Genomic DNA, 18,810 nt, shown 5'->3' with positions numbered 1-18,810 from the left:
TGATGACTAAGTGGGGTGCCCATAACCCCTACAATAGGTAGTTACAAATGGCTGAAATGGAGCATGTTGCTTCAACGTTTCAGACCATGGCGAGGCTATCTGTGATCTGGCGGCTAGCATTGAAAAGGTGGCACATCTCCCTGTACAAACTTGGGAGGGCTGGGATATGTCTTGGTTGGATAGCATCTTCCCAGGTGGATGGATGGGGAAAATATTTACCATGCTGGTGAGCCCAATAATGCTTCTATTGCTTCTTTGCTTTTGTATTCCCTGCTTGATGCAATGCTTGCAGAATATGATGGGAAAGATGATGTCTCGCATGGTGGGACCTCGCGTGATTGCTGTAATGAGAGAATATAGACCCCTACCCCAGAACGAATCTAAGTAATAGATTGTTCAAAAGAAGAGGAGGGAGTAAACGAAGATGGGAAAGGTTTCTCTCAATATTTTCTGTGCTTTGTATTCTGTACCTAAGAAAGGTTGCTCTCAAATATTATCTGCAGTAAATTCTTGTGCTAATCCTGTGCTAATCTTACTTCTGCACCTTCTGCAAATTTTGGCCAGACAGTTAGCACGCCGCCAGTGACTGTTTGCTAAATTTGGTTGGCAGGACAAAAGTTCATTTCCTGCCTTGCTGGCTAGCAGAAGCTGCTACTGTAAGCAATAACCAACCAGACCTGTTGCTAAAGAAGCCCCTTTTCCTGTCTTATGCTTACTAATGCAAGAATGAGAAAAGACACGTGTATGAAGGAGAGGGGAGGAAGTGCTTGCTTAGCAGAAAGACAGGAATGTTTAGCAAGCAATAAAAATGTGTTTAGCAAGCAATATGGATGTTCCATATAGGGGAAGTCTGGGGAAGATGTGGGAGGGGGAAGAGTGTTCAGAAAAGTATAAGAAAAGTCTGCAGAAGTGTCTTGCTCTACAGCCAGTGTATTTTCAGGAACTATCCAGCTGGTTGTCTCTGAGTACAGACCTTGTCTCTGTGCACAGATTTTCAATAAACTCTTTTTCTCCAAAGAAGATTTTGCTTTCCTGGTACTTTTGTTCCCTTCGAGGTCCAGGGGATGGCGTGGCTAATGGATCCCTAGGTAAATAAGGCTTCAGTAGGACATGGTTGTGGATGTTTAATTCCTGCTTCTGCCTATGACTCTGTTCTGTTTGCTTCCCCTGTACTTCAGAACCATCAACGCCACAGCCAGCAGCTGGCTTTTGAGTCCTAACTTTCTAACAACCTTCCTTCCTTTTGGTGGGCAAGAATGATGCAAAGGTTTTTATTAGTAGTAGTAGTAGTAGTAGTAGTACCACCACCACCAGTTGCTCAGCGACACTGCCCACGTTGATGAATCACACCACCACCAAGGAGATCTCCGGCCTAAAAACAACCAGGTGTTTCCCGTGTTTATAATGTATATACAAAATCATTGTGAACAGGTCAAAACCTTAGCAGGATTTTAAACACACTTGTAATAAAATAACAGAACGTATAGATAACTTAGGAAGATGAAAAATTGGAGAAGTACTGATATGCAGTTGAAAATAGAATTAAAAGGACCCATGGAAGGGACAGGGGGAAAGTCAGGAGATTCAGAGTTATCTCGAGATTTGGATTTTGTTATATGTTTATATCTTTGAAAACCAGTAAAAACGATTATGAAAACAACCACCACCAGGTGCCGAGACTGCCCCTTTCCGCCTCCCGCAAGGGCAAGCCTGGCGCAACAGCCAACCCGCCGCCTCGCGTCCTAGTCGCGCTCTCGAGACCCGCCGAGGGCCCCGGCGGAGCAGATCTCCCTCGCCGGCCAATGGAGGGCGACGCAGCCTCCCAGGGCCCGCCCCAATTGGCGGGGAGCGCCCGTCGCTCAGCTACCGCGGGGCAGGCGCGCCGTGCAGGGGAAGTGAAAGTTGGAGCGCCTGGGCCGAGGGTCCGTGGCGCGCGGGGAGCCAAAGCGCGAGAGCGGGCGGCGGGTGGGGTTCCGGCGGAGGAGAGCGGCGTCCCCGTCAGGCGGTGAGTCCGGAGCCGGGGCTCGGCGGCAGGGAGCCCCAGCGCAGCCCTTCTCTCCCGTGGCCTGCACGGGGGAAAGAGGGATGGGGGGGCGGGGAGCTGGGGTCTCCGCTCTCCCGGCTGTCTGCTTCGCGCCTTTGCGTGTAGGCCAGTGGTTCCCACTAATAATTCTTCTTATTCAAAAAGTGAACTCCTGTTCAGGTGGAGGAAGTCTAAAAGGCCATTAACTTGGTCTAACTCATTCTCGAATTGCCCCCCTTAAAAATCAAATCGCCCCCCTGTGGGGTGTGTGCCCCATGTTGGGAACCATGGGAATAGGCAGAAATGCATCTGGTGCTGCTTTTCTCCTTGGCACATCTGAATTTGTAGAGGTCGTCCTAAAACTCTTTTATTACTGCTGTTAAAGGCCTAAAACAGGCATCCCCAAACTCGGCCCTCCAGATGTTTAGGGACTACAACTCCCACCATCCCTAGCTAACACGACCAGTGGACAGGGATGATGGGAATTGTAGTCCCAAAACATCTGGAGGGCCGAGTTTGGGGGTGCCCGGCCTAAAAGGACAGCTGTTTGTTTCTGTACCTGCCACATTTTAGCGTGAGTGTGCAACAGAACCATGCACACAGCTGGCTTGTTTGCATGTGTTGCAACCGCAGGGTTTTGTGAATGTGCGGGAGAGGTTCGGACCTTGGAGTCTGGGGGTTTGTGGCAGGTAGAGTGAGGAATGTATCTTGTGTCTGTGCAGGAAATGGCCCATAGGAGCGGGGAGCAGAGCCTCCGGGAAGAGCTGACCTGCGCCATCTGCTATGATCTGTTCCGAGACCCAGTCATGCTGGAATGCATGCACCATTTTTGCAGGGAGTGCATCCAGAGCTATTGGGATAAGAGCTCAAAAGTTGCCACCTGCCCCCAATGCCGGCAGAAGTTCCCCACCAGGTCCTTCCGTCCCCAGTACCTTGTTTCTGGAGTAGTGGAGACAGTTCGGAGGTGCACCTCTGAGGAACACAAGAAAAAAATGCAGGTGAGCAGCTGGGTGGTAAGAGAGTGATTATTACTTCCTTTCCTCCTGGAGTGCTTCCCTCAATGAATTGTGGGGCTTGGCATTTCTCTCAGGTGGTCAACTTAGCTACAAAACAGGATGGTCAGATATGAACTAGGCAGGGGTACCTTGTACAGTAGTATGAGGGTTGCTAGGGACCGTACAGAAAGATTCAAGGAAGTGTGGGACAGACTTGTTTGGACCAAGAATTCTGGACAAGTGGAAAATTCCATTTGTCACCTGATTCTAACAGAATCTCCCATCAAGCAGTCTCCCCTTCAGCCTCTGAAGCAAAGGCAAATAACACTTTGACAAAGATATTTGTGTATCTTTTTAAAATCTCAACTCCCTGTTTCCAGCTCAGTTTGCCAGCAGATGGCTTGCCTGTCATTTGGCTGTGCAGAGCCCAGTGGATTTCTTTCCCCTACATAATTTGCCCTACTCCTACCCCAGCGTCTTAACTCCCTGGGAGTTTCAGTCCAATGGCTGATTGTATTCTTTCTGTAGTTATTCCTCTTTGCTGTCTTGGGTCATTGCAACACTATTGTTTGCACTGGACTACAACATCATGTGAGGCGCTTAATCAAAGGTCACGGGTTTCATATTCTGTTGATTCTGCACAAAGGCTAAAAGGCATGTCAAATATTCTGGGAAGGTAAATTCCCATCATAGGCCTAGTGTGGGATTTTCAGCTTTGTGGATTTCAAGGTAAGTCAGTGACATTGAGCAAGTCATGCTCTCGTAGCTTAATTTACAGCTGGGGTTATTGGAGAGTGAGGTTTGGGATTGGCAAGTGAATAGAAGAGGAAAGGGTAGCAGTTGATCAAGCAGTAATGGAAGAACAGGAAAGCTGGGGCTACAGAAGTCAATTCTAAAGGAGAAAAAGAACATGGCAGTTATTGTTAAGGGTAGTACCCTGGCTTTTATTTAGGAAACTCAGGGAGGTAGGACTTACCTCATTTTGCTCTTCTATCAACCCTATGAGGTGGGAAAGCCGGCTAGGCCAGAAGTTTCGCATCCTTGCTCTGTTTATTATTATGCCATCCTGGCTCTAAAATTGATAGGCAGAGACTGTTGCACACATAATGATTAAGTGTTCTATCTATCCATCTATTTCATTCTTAGACACACCTCCAAGAGGCATTTCAGTCTTGCCAGGTAGAGTGTGAGAAACTGATGAGAATGAAGCATGCAGCTGAAGAGAACATCTGCACCCTGCTGGTACCAGTACATTCCCCACTTTTCCTTCTGTGGTCGCTTTTGTTTTGTGTTGGCTTGCTCAGATGAGAAATCCCAAAGTTTCTAAAGGTGGAGGCTTCCCTACAGAGGAAGAGATGTGTTGCTCTTTTGTATTGCCGGTGAGAAAGGGCTGGAAGAGATCAATTGGGGAGTCTTAACTAGAGAAAAGAATGGACAAAAATAGAAAACAGCTGAAAGCTGGGCCTCGGCAGGCTTATCAAATCAGCAGGGCTGCAATTGGGGCGTCTTGCTGTTTTGTGACCGCCCATCTTAATGGTTGCTTTAAATCACAGGCAAAAAGATAAAGCCGCCAAATAAATGACAGTTGCTTTGGGGTTGGAGCAAACTAATTATCTGCCCAGATAACCATTGATCTGCTGACGCACCTCAGCAGAAAAGAAGATTAATACCTCTAATTGCAGCACTTTCACAGAGGGAGCTGAGCAGTAGGGAAATTACTTGGGAGTGGTATAGAGAGAGACAGCTGAAAGCCACTAAGCTTCAGCAAAGAACCTCAAATTTCCCCATGTCACCAGGCTTCACATGCCAGATTTCACTTAGTCAAATCCAACCTGTTGGGTTTTTATCTTGGGGAAACAAGCAAAATGCCTCTTAAATAATAGAGGGAAGAGGGAAGCTTTTGTACACCAGGGTTTATGACACAGAATTAAACAAGACAAGTTGATTTTCTATAAGCTTCTCAGGGTCACGGACAAGGAAGGCGGGATTACCCCAAGGGCCTTTGGACAACAATGCCCATCAACACTCCCACCAGTCTTTTCCAAGCATCTTCAGGCAGGGGCACCAGAGCCACCTCAGCCTCTCCAGCACCAAAGCAAGGAAGGACCGCAGTGGGAGTTACACTGAACATGCTGCTGTTCTTAAACAGCTCTTAGCCGGACAGGTGGCAGGGAGTGCCACACAGCTGCTTGGATAACCCCCACCCACCTCCACCACCACAGCTTCAAAGTTGGAAGGAAGGAAGGGTTGGCCGCTCTTCATGCTCGCCACGGGGTTGCACCTCACTCACCGTGCCGAGTGGAATAATGGAAACCCCTTAGGGCTAGAGCGTTGGTGTGATAGATGTCCTTCTTCACAGAGCACAGAGTCAAACAAGAGGCAGTGATGGCCACCAATGCAAATGGCTTTAAAATAGGATTAGGCAAATTCATGGAGAGGAAAGCTGCTTGTGGCTACCAACCCTGAGGGATATGGTCTCCTTCCACTGTCGGAAGCAATATGCTTCTGCATACCAATTGCTGCAAACCAAAGGAGGGCAGAACACTGTTGTGCTTGGGTCCTTCTCATGTGTTTTCTCAATTGGCATATGTTTGGCAACTGTGAGAATAGGGTGGTGGAGTCAGTGGGCCACTGGCCTGATCCAGCAGACACTTCTTATGTAGTGAGCTTGTAGCTGGGGATTTGCCAACTAAGCGTAGTCCCTGGCTAACATCTTTGGTTGCGTCTTCCCAGTGACTTCTGTGTATTGGCAACTTTGAGAGTTGTTGGCACTAGGGACTCTCCCAAATTGTGTTTTTCATTCACAATTATTTGTTCAGCTCTAAAAGTCCAAGGGAGCAGTGCCAAGCTAATTCAAAACAGCACCCCATAGAATCTCCAGTAAAATTGTCTGTCTGCTGCTCAGAGCAAAGAAATATGTCAGCAAGACTCCTGGCAATGTGAGCACTTAGTAGAGCATCATTAGCTGGTAGGGCAAGTCCTAGACAGGAGCCAGATGGTTCAGCGACTGCTAAAAGCAGCTGATATCCGGCCTGAGCAGGCGCTAGCTTTGGAGAGCTGCCAGTCCTTGATTAAAAAGGATCCCCATCTCTCATGTCTCATTCTTTCCTCCTTTTATGCTAGATATGTTACAATTATTGTCATATTTAAACATAGTACACATTTGAAGGATAACATTGCCCCTGAAAGCATTTAGGTACACTCTTTATATATTTAAGCCTATCATGCTTTTTCCGAGCTCATTGTGCACTGTGGCTTTTTCACCAGTCGAGGAGACACAATGCAACAGTTCACTCTAAAACAATTGTCAGGGATGCCTAGAATGCCAATCTGAAAGCAACCAGAACCTGTTGGTTTCATTATTATTTTATTTTGAAGATTGACCAAATGGGCAGATAAGAGATGGTTATGTGTTCATATGTTATGCATTGAGTTTGCTTGTTCTGGAAAGCTGCTGTTGCTAGTGCTCAGTGGCATGCGCACACATGCAATAATTTTGCCACCTATGACATGGAAATGGGTTAGATACATCCTTATAGTCCCATGGAAGAAGGAAGAAAATGGTTGCAGTTGCAACAATGTGTAGTTGCTGTTCAGACATCTGTCTCTAAACAGTGTGGTGACCTTCTGACTTTCACACTCCCTTATCTTCTCCTTTATTTGTTACTCTGTTTATATCCCACCTTTTCTCCAAAGAGCTCAAAGTGGCATATATACTTCTTCCCCTCTCCATTTTATCCGCACAAGAAGCCTGTGAGGTATTTTAGACTGAGATGCGTGACTGGCCCAAAGTCACCCCATGGGTTTCATGGCTGAGTGGGGATTTGAACCCTGGTCTCCCAGGTCCTAGCCAATACTCTAACCACTGTTCCATGCTGGCTCTCTCTTGCACATGACAGGATGAGAGCGAAAGCTTTCACTTTTGACTGAACCACAGTTTCTTGTTATATATGACTTCAGGAACTTTGATCTTTTTAAGGTAGGATATGAACAAGCATTTCCCACACATGTTTTCCCCTTTGATCCTCCATTTGTTTGAGCCAGCAGACTTTTGGATTCTTACACTGCTTGTAGACTTCTCAGAGGTAGCTGGTTGGCCATTGTAGGAAATGGGAAACTGGAGTGGATGGAACTTTGGCCTGATCCAGACAGGATTTTCTTATGCTCTTATCTGTTTGTACCAGAAGACCCCCATGGGTTTGGGGTGGGGATGGTTAGTAATTTCCCAGGAGGCAAAGGCAGTGTGATTAGCGACACAAATGGATTATCCTGCACCAACCGTTCTAATTGGTGGGGATTGAAGGTTGGATAAAGATACCCTACCACAAGCAGGGTTGAGGGAAAAGTGAATGAGCTGTGAGTTGGCCTAACTTTAAGAGACATAATATTGTTTTAGTTGAGGCTGAAGTCTGCCAGCAACATCAAAAGGACTTGGGTGGCCTAGTTTAGGAAGCATTACTAGACACTATTGACATTGGCAAGCTGCAAGTAATGTGCACTTCAGAAGGAATAATTTGAAATCAAAATGAACTCTAATCACTGATAATGCATACTGGTGTTCACTATGGAAACCCTCATATGTGATGTGTAGCAAAGACTTTTTAAAAATGGCAAATTAAATAATGAGAGACATGGATAGAGGATATATATATTGAGGCTGTTTTGATGCCATCTGTGAAGTGGCTTCACCTGGGCCTTTGTTTTTCATACTAGTCATGTCATCAGAAATGCAATACTGTACAGTTGGAGGTCAAAGATGGACAATGTGAATGATTAGTACTTTGATAGTATTTCTTTGTCTCTGTAGTGAAAAGACCTGAATTGCTTGCAGGGGAGTAGTAAATTGGAGAGGCCAAAGGCTGTAATAGATAGGTGGGGTATAAATAATAAATAATAAGAATAGTCAATACAAAATAACCCAGTGCTACCAAGAATACAGAAGAGGTGAGGGAGCTTTTGGTTATTCTTCTCCAGTCCAAGAATAGGGGCACCACCCACCACTCCATTTCAGTCTGGTGGGCTCTGGATAGAACATTCCACCTTGTGAAATTGTTCTTCAGAATTAGATGCTTTTGCACTACACAATTTACAAGTGCTCCCACTGGTGAGTTGCTGGAGGTTCTGCTTCAAATTCTAGACCATCTTGCTGAGAAGCTGCTTTTAGGATGGGCTTCTGGAGTGCATCTGGTCTCCACAAGACACCTGTGGCCAAGCTCAGCTCAAATTGGGGTTCTTGCACTCCGCATAGCAGAGATGAGCATCAGCGGCACCATTTGACAGGAGAGGAGTGAGTATGTCAGACTCTCACTCATGCTGCCGTATCAATAAAAAAAGAGAAAGAAATAGCAGGCTTTTCTTCCACTCTTTACCCCCTTATCTGAGACTCTGCCTCTCCCTCTGCACTTCTTATGTGGAGAAGGAAAGCTGACATGTCTATCCGTTTCCAAACCTTCCTGGAGTTCAGAAAATGCTCCTATCTCTTCTTTGAGTTCTCTGTCAAGCATGGAGAGAGAGACACAGGGTCTTGCAGGAAGCTTTGAAGGATAGAAACAGCAGGCATCTCTGGAACTGATTACATAAGGTCAACTCCTGAGGCAATTTATCAGAAATTTATCAGGTACACTCAGCAGGAAGCAATCAGAGGAATAAGCCATAAAGAGGTATGTGGCGATCACACAGGGTCCCCGGACGTTTGACGGTCTATTGACCCTGTGCCACCACTGTGATTGCTTTCTTCGCTGCCACCAACCCATTTCTCACGGGTACACGCAGAGTCCAGTCGGTTGTTAACATTAACAAATAATCAAATTTATTGTATAGGCATGAACAAGCTTATGGTTTCAGTTAATTTTTCTTGTCAGTTTCTTAATCTTAGTTCCTTAACTGCCCTATTCGTTCCTAACAACTTCAAACTGATTATCCCAACTATCTGACTCCACCTAACAATTCCTCTCACTCTCTCACCACACAACTCGACCAACCCACAGGCTGTTCCTCCGTCTTCCTTCTCCAACTCCCCACTCTCAACTGAACTCTAACTCCTCCTATCTGTTTCCACTGGCCAATCACATCACACTCATTTTAACCCTTTCCTAATGACCCACCTAGGAGGCAAATGCCACAAGGTAGCTTCTAATTAAAACTGTAGCAGCTCTGAAAAAGTTTAATCCATGCCGAAAAGACTGGCAATGCAGTTACGGTAAGTTTTATGGGGCCAAACAGTTGTCACCAGTCAGTCCTGAAAAAAGACAGGTGGACCAAAGAAAAATGGTATTGTAATGAAGCAGTTTCTTGTAAACCGTTCTTGAATGATGGATGGCAATTCCCGATTACCGTATTTTTCGCTCCATAAGGTGCACCTGACCATAAGACGCACCTAGTTTTTAGAGGAGGAAAACAAGAAAAAAGATATTCTGAATGAAATAGTGGATGTATGATTTTTGTGGTTCATGCTGTGGCCACAGACATGTGATCTGATGGTGAATTTGGGGTGACCCAATGCAAAATCCTGAGGATCCATGTGGATCCGTGCTTTGTAACCACATTTTTGCACCCAGGAAACAGTGGGTGTGTGATTTTTTTGGTGCTGGCTGTAGCCATGGACATGCTATGTGATCTGATGGAGAATTTTGGGTGACCCAATGTAAAAAACCTGAGGATCCATGGGCTTTTACCTCCCCCCTCCCTGGCAGCCTCTGCTAGCGGCCCTTATCTCTCTTCTGATCCCACCGATCAACTGTTTCCTTTCAACACTCCCTTCCCTCTTGTTTGCCTTAGTGTCTTAGCTGGAGCAGTTTTTTTTGCTCCTCCTTTTCTTCTAATTTCTCTTCTTATTGCTTTAGTCTTCCTGTTTCCCCCCTTTGCAAGTTTGCTCTCTTTATCTCCCCTCTCCCAGGCAGCCTCCTTTATCACTAGGGTCCCTTATCTCTCTCCCTGATCAGCAAACGATCAGCGGCTTTGTTTCAACACCCTCTTCCCTCTTTCAAAAAAAAAAAAAAAAGCATGATCTGCTTTTTGCCGCTGGGCAATTCAGCTCCAGGGACCACACATTTGCTCCATAAGATGCACAGACATTTCCCCTTACTTTTTAGGAAGAAAAAAGTGCGTCTTATGGAGTGAAAAATACGGTACACATCTGTTATGGAAGCAGCCTAGCTTTGTGACAGCAAAAATTGCTATGAAGCCAATGAACATGGATGCAAATGTTTTATATTACAAGGGGCATAGGCTGCTCTCCCCTTGACCAACACCATATTGTGTTTTCTGTCCCGCAAATGTTTTGGCTTTACAATCCTCCTTGAATTACACAGAAGTCTGTGGATGTGGCTGAACGTGCTGCTTTCATACATAGCCCTTTTGCTGTTTCAGACAACATCTCGTGAAGTGAACTCCAAGATCCGGGCAGAATTTGAGTATCTTCATCAGATCTTGCAAGAGGAAGAGAGAGCTGTGCTGACGGGGCTGGCCAGAGAGGAAGAACAGTGGTTGATGAAGCTGGACGGAGATGCCACACGTCTCAGTATGGCGATAACTGAGCTGAAGAAGAGCATGGAGCACATTCAGAAAAAGCTTGATGAGCTGGGGAACTCATTGCTGCTGGAGGTGAGACTCATCATGCTTACAAGGCTGAGGTGGGAGGAGTTTGGGTCATGGGTGTCGGAGGCAGATTTGTATTTTCTCGCGTTTTCTCAGTCATAGGCTCCACCCTCTCCACATTCCCAGACACGTATCACACTGCACACTGGCAAACGCTATAGTTTTATATGGATTGATTTACCAAGCAAGGTTGTCATCTTGTATTTCATTCTATGCATTCAGGAAGTGGGGTGAGGCTTAAAAAATCCTGGAGTCGGAGCTGGAATGGACCTCAGAGGTCATCTAGTTCAACCCCTTGCTAGTGCAGAAAATCCACCATGGCAGCATACCTGATTGGTGACCATTCGGCCTTTGTATAAGATGCAGTGAGACCTGGGAGTGGGTCATGGTTTGGGGGGGGGGAGAATGCGTGTTCGAAGAAGTCTTTCCATATTTTAAACTCCGGACTGAAAATGTTTGTCTCTATCAATAATATGTTTTTCTGCCCTAGACCAGAATTAGGCCTTGTCAATGTCTGCCAGATAACATTGTCATAGAAGGCAAATAACTGTTGGCCTTTGCATTGAGATGTAAAGAAGTTTATCTGCCATTAAAAGTGTGGCTTCCCAATTCCCTCTCTCTTTTAAACAGAGGTGAGACAGTGGCTGGAACACGTCTCTCACCACAAAACCCGCCAACATTACAGCTTTCTATTTGCCACTTCCAACATAAAGGAAAACATGTGCCTACCATTTTCTTCCCCAGCCTCCCCTCTTGCCCCATGGTAAGAGGCAGCCCTTTCCATCTCCCTCTAAGATTGAAGGATTGCTGGTTGCTTGGTGTGATGCTTTTCCGTAGTTGGTTGCCACGGTTACTGCAGCAGGATTGTGCTGTGAAGTGACCGAGGTAGCCTTTGCTAGGAGGTTTAAGCTTGCTTCTCCAGCAGGATCTGCTTGTGCATGCTGTGAGAATCATGGTCCTTAACCTCTGACAGGCATAAAGAAGCAGTTCGGGCTTGGAGACCGGTTCTGTCGTAAGAACTAGCTACTCTTGGAAGTAGGGATGAAGTGCTTAGTTTCAGCCAAGGTTACTATATTGTGTGCCTTCGGACCATGCTGCGCTGTGCTGTGCAGGTCTGCATGAAAATACTTGTGTGTTTTTTCTAAATGTCTCAAATACTCAACTATCTCCTTCCATCGTCAGACTCCTGTGGGGTGGCTGGTAGTGATACTCCCTTGGCTTTTATTTTACTGCTTGTATAATTCTGATATTTTAAATGCAAGCTGCCTTGAGGGTGCTTGTTAGAGCCCAAAGATGGGTTATCATTTCTTTTGATAGACAAGTACATGTATGTCCTCACTTCTCAAGATTATGCATATTTTCAGCCTCTTTGCGGGCCAGAGGTACAATATGACTAGGGAAATGTTGTTATGTGTGTATGGCATGCTCTCCTGACAGCTGACAGTGATACCATCTAGGTTCCAGGCTTTTGAGTCTTGCTGATATGAGGAACCTGCCTTCTCTTGCATCTCTCTTTTGCTTACAGAAGCCAGTGTTTATATATCAGAACTAGCCCATACCCCTTCAGAATTTGCTGCCACCTCATTCATCATTCATTTATTCATTATATTACATTTATATACCAACTTTCATCCGTCATGCAACTCAAGGCAACATCCCATGTGGTTCCCAGGCAGCCACTTCAAATTGTAGGGCCATAATTATGTTTTTAATTGTCTGTATTTCAGTACAGATGCAAAAAATGGACAGGAGAATTTACTTGACAGGAGAATTTACTTGAGCTGCAATAAGGATTAAGTGAGGGGTTTTGTTAATTTTCTCCTCTTTTTTCTTTTTCTTTTTGCAGGTGGAAAATGTGTCTGTTAGGTACGTGCCTGGAAAGAAAAAAAGCAGCTTTTGTTTTCATGAGCCTCTTATTTTACCTGCTCAGCTGGCGGGGGGTGGGGACGGACGGACGGACTGTTATCGCTGTAGCTTTTAAAGCATTGGAAAATAATTATTGGGAGAGAAGCTGTTGGGGAATATAGGAGATCTCTCCTTCTGGGCATTGTTGCATAGATGTGCTGACCTCAGGGTTCAGGATGTGAATGCAAAAGCATTGAGGTGCACCCAGGATTTAACTGCTTTCATAAGGTCCTCCCACATTACTTCAATGGTCTTCTGGGGCCACTATGTTTATGTTCTAATAGCCTCAGAATACAAGTTGCCGGAAATCACAGGTGGGCAGAGTGTTGTGCTCAGGTCTTGTTTGCCTGCTTCCTATGGGCATCTGGTTAGCCGCTGTGGGAAAAGGAAGCTGGAATCGGGGCCTTTGGACTGGTCCTGCTGGCCTCTTTTTGTGTTCGACAAGGAGGGTTGGCAAATGAGCCTAAATAAATTTTGCAGGTCACCAAGGTGAATGCACCTCGCCTGCCATATAATGTTGTCTGTCAGCTGCTTGAAAACCTTACTTTTTTATTTTATTTTATTGTAGCCTGGGAAGGCAAGGATGAGGGGACAGGTTTAATGAGCCACCCAGGGGCTGTGCTTTGGTGGCCTGCCTTAAAATGATTATCGCTCTCTCAAGCTGTGGAGCTGCCAAGCTTCTCTAATGGCTAAACTTGGGTGAATCTCGCATGCACAGCCATATCCCACCTCTTGGCTGAAAGATTGCCAGAGCAGTTCATTTCCCAGCTCACTTTGCTGGGGAGAAAGGAGAGCAAATACATCCATAGAAGACAGGTTTGAGAGTGCTCTTTGGCTGCTGTCAATGTTGAGGAGAATTAGGGCATTTGGCTCATGTTTCTATGGAGTACTGTGCAGAAACTGGTGGATTCTATTTTATTATCATACATGTTTCCATTCTGGAAGTTGGCTTCCATGGAACTTGTTTTTTTAAAAAAAATAAATTTTTTATTGGTTTTACAACATTTTTTTTAAACAACACAAACATATAAACAGACAAACAAACATGTATAATTTCATAACCTTTTTTTCATATCCCTCTCTTCTCGGACTCCCCCATACCTCCCCTTTCTGCATTCCAATTTCAAAAATTATTTCAGCAGCTTCTAAATAGTTTTATCAAATATATGTTCTATTAGTCTTTTCTTCAACTTAATCTTATGTCACTGTAATCCCTTTTTCTTTCTCAACACCTCGACATTTTAGCATTCATCAATTTTATAATAGTTCTTAAGATAAGTTTTAAATTTCTTCCAATCCTCTTCCGTCGTCTCTTTCCCCTGATCACGAATTCTGCCAGTCATCTCAGCCAGTGTCATATAATCCATCACTTTCATCTGCCAGGCTTCCATGGAACTTGTGGTTGCCCACCTTCTGTCTCTCTAGGCAGTAAGCTACTTAGCCACTAAGGCAGAGGAGAACCAGTGGCCTGCTTATGTCAGAATCCACCCCACTCCAAGATGGTGTACTGAAACCCCTAGGAGTTGTGTCCTTTTGCAAAGATACCTCACTCTTGAAATACCTGCATAAGAGGGGTTGTTCAGTAGAGATAGTGTTTTGCCCTTTGACCGAGGATCCCAGGGAATACTCAGATTACAAGGACAGGAGAGGCACATCTTTTGTGATGGCCCCTTAGCTACTGTTTTTAGAAAGCTAGAAGGAAAGGGGGAAAGACATGATTTGGTCCCCACAATAATTTGAGGACGCTCCCTGCCATTATGTGCGCCAAGCAAATGGCACTTGCCGAGCCGCAACTGCCTTATTGTCCCATCCTTATGCTGGCTGAAGCACTTTCAGATTGGTTAGGAGTCACTTTCTGAAATCCAGAACTTCCTTATCTGAAATCTTGTTTTGCTCAGCAGACATTTCTTTCTGCTCCAGGCCAGCGGTGCAGGTGAAAGAGTTGACCGCCTTTAATATAGAGCAGCACAAGGACCGGTATGATGGACCTCTGCAGTTTATATTTTGGAGAAGGATGCTGAAATCGATCTGCACAGGTGAGTCGCGCCCACCCCCCAATTGCAACAGAGCATACTGGGGATATGGGAACAGAACAGAGTTCATAGACTCTTTTGACGACATGCTACCCGGTTTCTTTCTTAAAATTATCATTAATTCATTAGTAGCTGAATCCTGGTATATTCTCTTCCTACAGCTCCTGCTCCTCTGACCTTGGACCCTGAATCGGCTCACCCTAACCTTGTCCTGTCCAAAGACCTGACGGCAGTGACAGAGAGGAAGACGCCCCAGTCTGTGCCCAGAAGCCCCAGCCGCTTCCTGCAGTGTGTGAATGTGCTGGCAAAGGAGTCCTTTGAGAGTGGAAGACATTACTGGGAGGTCTGGGTGGGCACCAAGACCAAGTGGGACCTGGGAGTGGCAGCGGACTCAGTGGACCGGGCAGCAAGAGTCAAGCTATGCCCCAAGAATGGCTACTGGGCTATACGGCTGCGGGAGAAGTCTCGTTATTGGGCTGCAGCCGCTCACTGGGTGCGCCTGAATCCTGGGTGCTTGCTGAGAAAAGTAGGTGTCCTGCTGGACTGCAGGGCAAGGAAGGTGGCCTTTTATAATGCGGAGGACATGTCCCTTCTCTTCACCTTCCACCAGGTCAGGGCACGCAGGTTCTATCCTTTCTTCAGCACTTGTTTCGGCGATGGCGAGAATGCAGAGCCCATGAGGATCTGCCACCTGAACCTGTAGGAACATCCTGAAGTCTGATTCCATTCAGCAAGACTTGGTGGGTCTCCCTCTTGTTTCCTGGGAGCACATAAGTTCTATCCTGTGTGTCTCCCCGCTGTGATGAACAAGTTAAGGAAAACTGAACGGTTTTGGAAAGAGGTTTAAAAAAACCACAACCCACTCTTCTATTTCATAGGATGAACACCACCTCTTAGAATGCATAAAACAATACCAACATGATGGAATGTATTAGAATAGATATTAAAGCATATGATTAAGAAGAATTAGTCGGTTCCTGGTTCATTTCCCCCCCCCCCTAATTATAATTACGTCCCCTTCTCCAGCTTAATGCCTTCTTCTGTCTTGTGTAATTAAAGGGCCTTGTGCTTTGTGGATGGTGCTGCCTGGTCACTTCTGCCATTTCTGGTCATTCCCTTCTGTATAAGATGGGAATACATCCCAAAGCACTAGGGATCAGTAACACATACAACCACAACCATTGGACACTTTGACCTGCATTCTGACTTAGAGACACATACAAAAACACAGGTGTAGAAAAGCTGGAGCCAAAAGTGATAACAGCAGAGACAAGGATAGTTTGTTGGTTGCATTCATAGCCCGCCTTTTCTCCAAGGAGCTCAATGTGACATATATGGTTCCCTCCCCTTCTCGTTTAATCTCCACGTCAACTCTGCGAGGTAAGATAGGCTGAAAGACAGTAACTGGCCCAAGGTCACTCAGTGAGCTTCATGGACAAGTGGGGATTTGAACCCTGGTCTCCAACACTCTTAACGACTACACCACCCTTAAAACTACCCCCAGGCTCTGCAACACATACACTCATGCAAACACAGCACAACATAATTGTTCATACTAGTTGTGGAGGAAATTAGATTGTCAAAATAAGTCTGGGCACAGTGAAGTGCTGAATAATGGTGCTGAATAAAGCAGTTCAACCTAACAGTGGCAACAAGAATGGCAGATTGCAAGAGAGAGGATTGGGATCGGTGCACCTTCATGGACTAAGTCCGCATTGGCAGAGCTATGCTCCATGGACGAACCATTGGATGATAGAATTGCATTGGCGCATTGCAGCACAGTAGTTCAGAGTAGCTTGTATATTTGGCAGAGATGCATAAGAGGCCTTTGTGCCAGTTTTGGCCTGTACCAGGACACCACGGTTTGTTTTCATCCTCTTGCCGTACCGCTTTTTAAAAATAATAATAAATGCTTGCTTCTGCCTATTCTTCCACAAGAGTTTTCAGTTTCACAAGCTGTCATTGTTTTTGCAGCAGTGCACAAATGCTCAATCAATCAGTCTTTTACCCAGTGATGACACTAAAGAATTTCTTCATACGAAGAGTGGAATTTCCTTTTGCAAGGGTGTTTTTTCAGTGGGTATAAGGAGTTCCTGTTCTTGGTGCAGGGCCGCATTTTGCCAGCAGAGGGCTCTGCATGCTAACAGAAAGCGCTGAGTGATGGCGTTGATGCTCAGCAGTTGCTGCGTGCCTTTCATATTTCGCATTGAATTCTTAGCCAGTTATTTGCAAGATTGTTCTAGCATGCAGCAGCCTTTCTTTATCAGGAGCCATATAGAAAGGGTTAACAAAGTTATCTGCTTGTCAAGATTAGCTATTTCAAAGTACAGCAGGCTGAGTTGTTCTTCTTCTGCCTGCCACTATCATAGTCAAATTTTACAGTAACAGTAATTTTACAAATCTGCCTCTCAAATTTTACAGTAACTTCCATTGCTGCCCCCAAGACTTACTTGGTCATAAAAGATCCAATATTCTGTCAATGTGTTTTAGAATTCTTTACTAAATCTGACAGTAGTAGTTTAAAAGAAAAAATTATTGACAGTGTACAATTAAATTAATGGAGTTGAAAAACTATTAATTTAGTTTTTAATACAGATATATGTATATATAAATATAGTTTTAACTCTATTAATTTTTACTTGTTTTAAATATATTTTTTCTGTTTTTAGCTGTTCTTATATATGCCTTGAGTCCCTTTGTGGGGGGCAATGCAGGGTATCAACAACAGCAACAGCAATCCTGCAAAACAGGGTGGAGCAGCTGCTCAACTGATAGAACACAATAACTTAAGTATTTAAGTGAATAATTTCCCGTCTAATGTCCAGTTTTACACTATGTATTAAACCATTATTTTGGTTTTATCACAATACAAACTAAATCATCTTAGCAGCCTACACAGTTCAACCTGTGAATTGGAAATTAAAATAACATCATTAGCACAATAAAAGGATAACTATCCTATTGCAGCCTACTTTCACAGTACAAAGATGATTGCTTTTTAAGAAGGGCGCTACATCCTTTAAAAACAATTTTAAAAGTACATCCCTAGCAACAGAAAGGCTATTTGAAAACTGGTCATTTAACCCAGTTCTACCTGGTAAAGTTGTTCCAGAATACATCCTTATGAAGGAGCTTAATAGTTTTAAATAAATACCTACTGATTGCAACTTTCTCCAAAAAGCAATAGGGAGGGATAGAGTCAAAGGCTGCTTTCAAGTCATTGAGAGCTGTGAATCTGCTTCTTTGCGCTTGCCAAGGTATTTGTTGATAATGCGCTTCAGCAACAAGCATTGATCAATAGTTGAATAGTCATGACTCTTCCACTCTGAGAGATTCAGTGCCTGTCTCATGCAACCCATGTGCATGAAGCCACTGCACAACCGCTCGGCGTTAAGCATACAACTGCACGAGGGAAGCTAAGAGGTCACACTCGATGTGACTGACTGAACCCCTTTTAAATTAAGGCAGTGGCAATTTGAAGGAGGGACCAAAACTGGTGCTAGGCCTTTCCCCTACCAACCTGTGTCCATCCAGATAGTGGGTTAACCACCAAGGACACACACATTGTTGGGGGCAATTTGCTAGTCTTTGAACCTGGCCAGGACAAATGTGAATGGATGTGGGGTGGGGGAAGGCAGTAGATGCAAGAAGAGATCAGCTAGCTCCCCCCCCCCTTTCCATGCTTGAAATTGCTTCTACCCCTGCATTGTGGTTCAACTGAGTTTTGAAAATGCAATATCCCATCTAGGTCTGCCCCACAGCCTTCCTAGTGCAACTTTAGTGGCTAGTGCACAACTATACTGCACAGGGGTTAGAGGCACAATGTGCCTGTTCAGGCTCCATTGCTGCTCCTTGACCTGCTAGAGCTATTCTCCACAACTTTTGACTTTGGGGGTTTTTTAAATATAAAAAATACTGTTCTCAAAATGAAAGATGAGAGTCCCATTCGTTTGAGGAATGTAACAAATGGCGCCTGATTCTGCTATTTGTTTAGATTCCTAAGACTGAGGTTGGAGTGACAGGTTTGGACTCTTTTCAGAGCTGCTTTAATACTTGGAGGAAAGGGGGGGCGGGTTGGGGATCACCTCCTGGCTAAGAAACCCTCGTCTGTCAGCAGCCTTTCTAATGGGTAAGATTATACAGAGCCTTTCTGTAGCTCAAGGCTTTCAACAAGCCTGGTGGATCCAGGCCCAATGGGCAAAACAAACATATCCATTGGCAGAAGCCAGCAGCTTTGAGGGGTGAGACACTGGTTGAA

At 45.0% G+C, this 18,810-nt stretch overlaps 1 protein-coding gene across 1 annotated transcript; it reads left to right on the top strand.

Annotated features, from left to right (window-relative positions):
• Window positions 1-1,802: 1,802 nt before the first annotated feature.
• On the top strand, window positions 1,803-15,627 carry LOC309526973 (zinc-binding protein A33-like; the record flags this gene model as incomplete). Its single annotated transcript, XM_082213395.1, is given in 8 exon segments — window positions 1,803-1,917; window positions 1,920-2,005; window positions 2,746-3,021; window positions 4,165-4,260; window positions 10,387-10,620; window positions 12,461-12,480; window positions 14,440-14,555; window positions 14,714-15,627. Coding segments are annotated over 8 exon segments (1,485 nt in total). The 3' UTR covers window positions 15,256-15,627.
• Between the last annotated feature and the right edge of the window lie 3,183 nt (window positions 15,628-18,810).

This window comes from Podarcis vaucheri, assembly GCF_965113315.1.
Source record: "Podarcis vaucheri genome assembly, chromosome: 2".
NCBI classification, from domain to species: Eukaryota; Metazoa; Chordata; class Lepidosauria; order Squamata; family Lacertidae; genus Podarcis; species Podarcis vaucheri.
The sequence above is the reverse complement of the archived record's forward strand: the minus strand, read 5'-3'. Positions and strand labels throughout refer to the sequence as shown.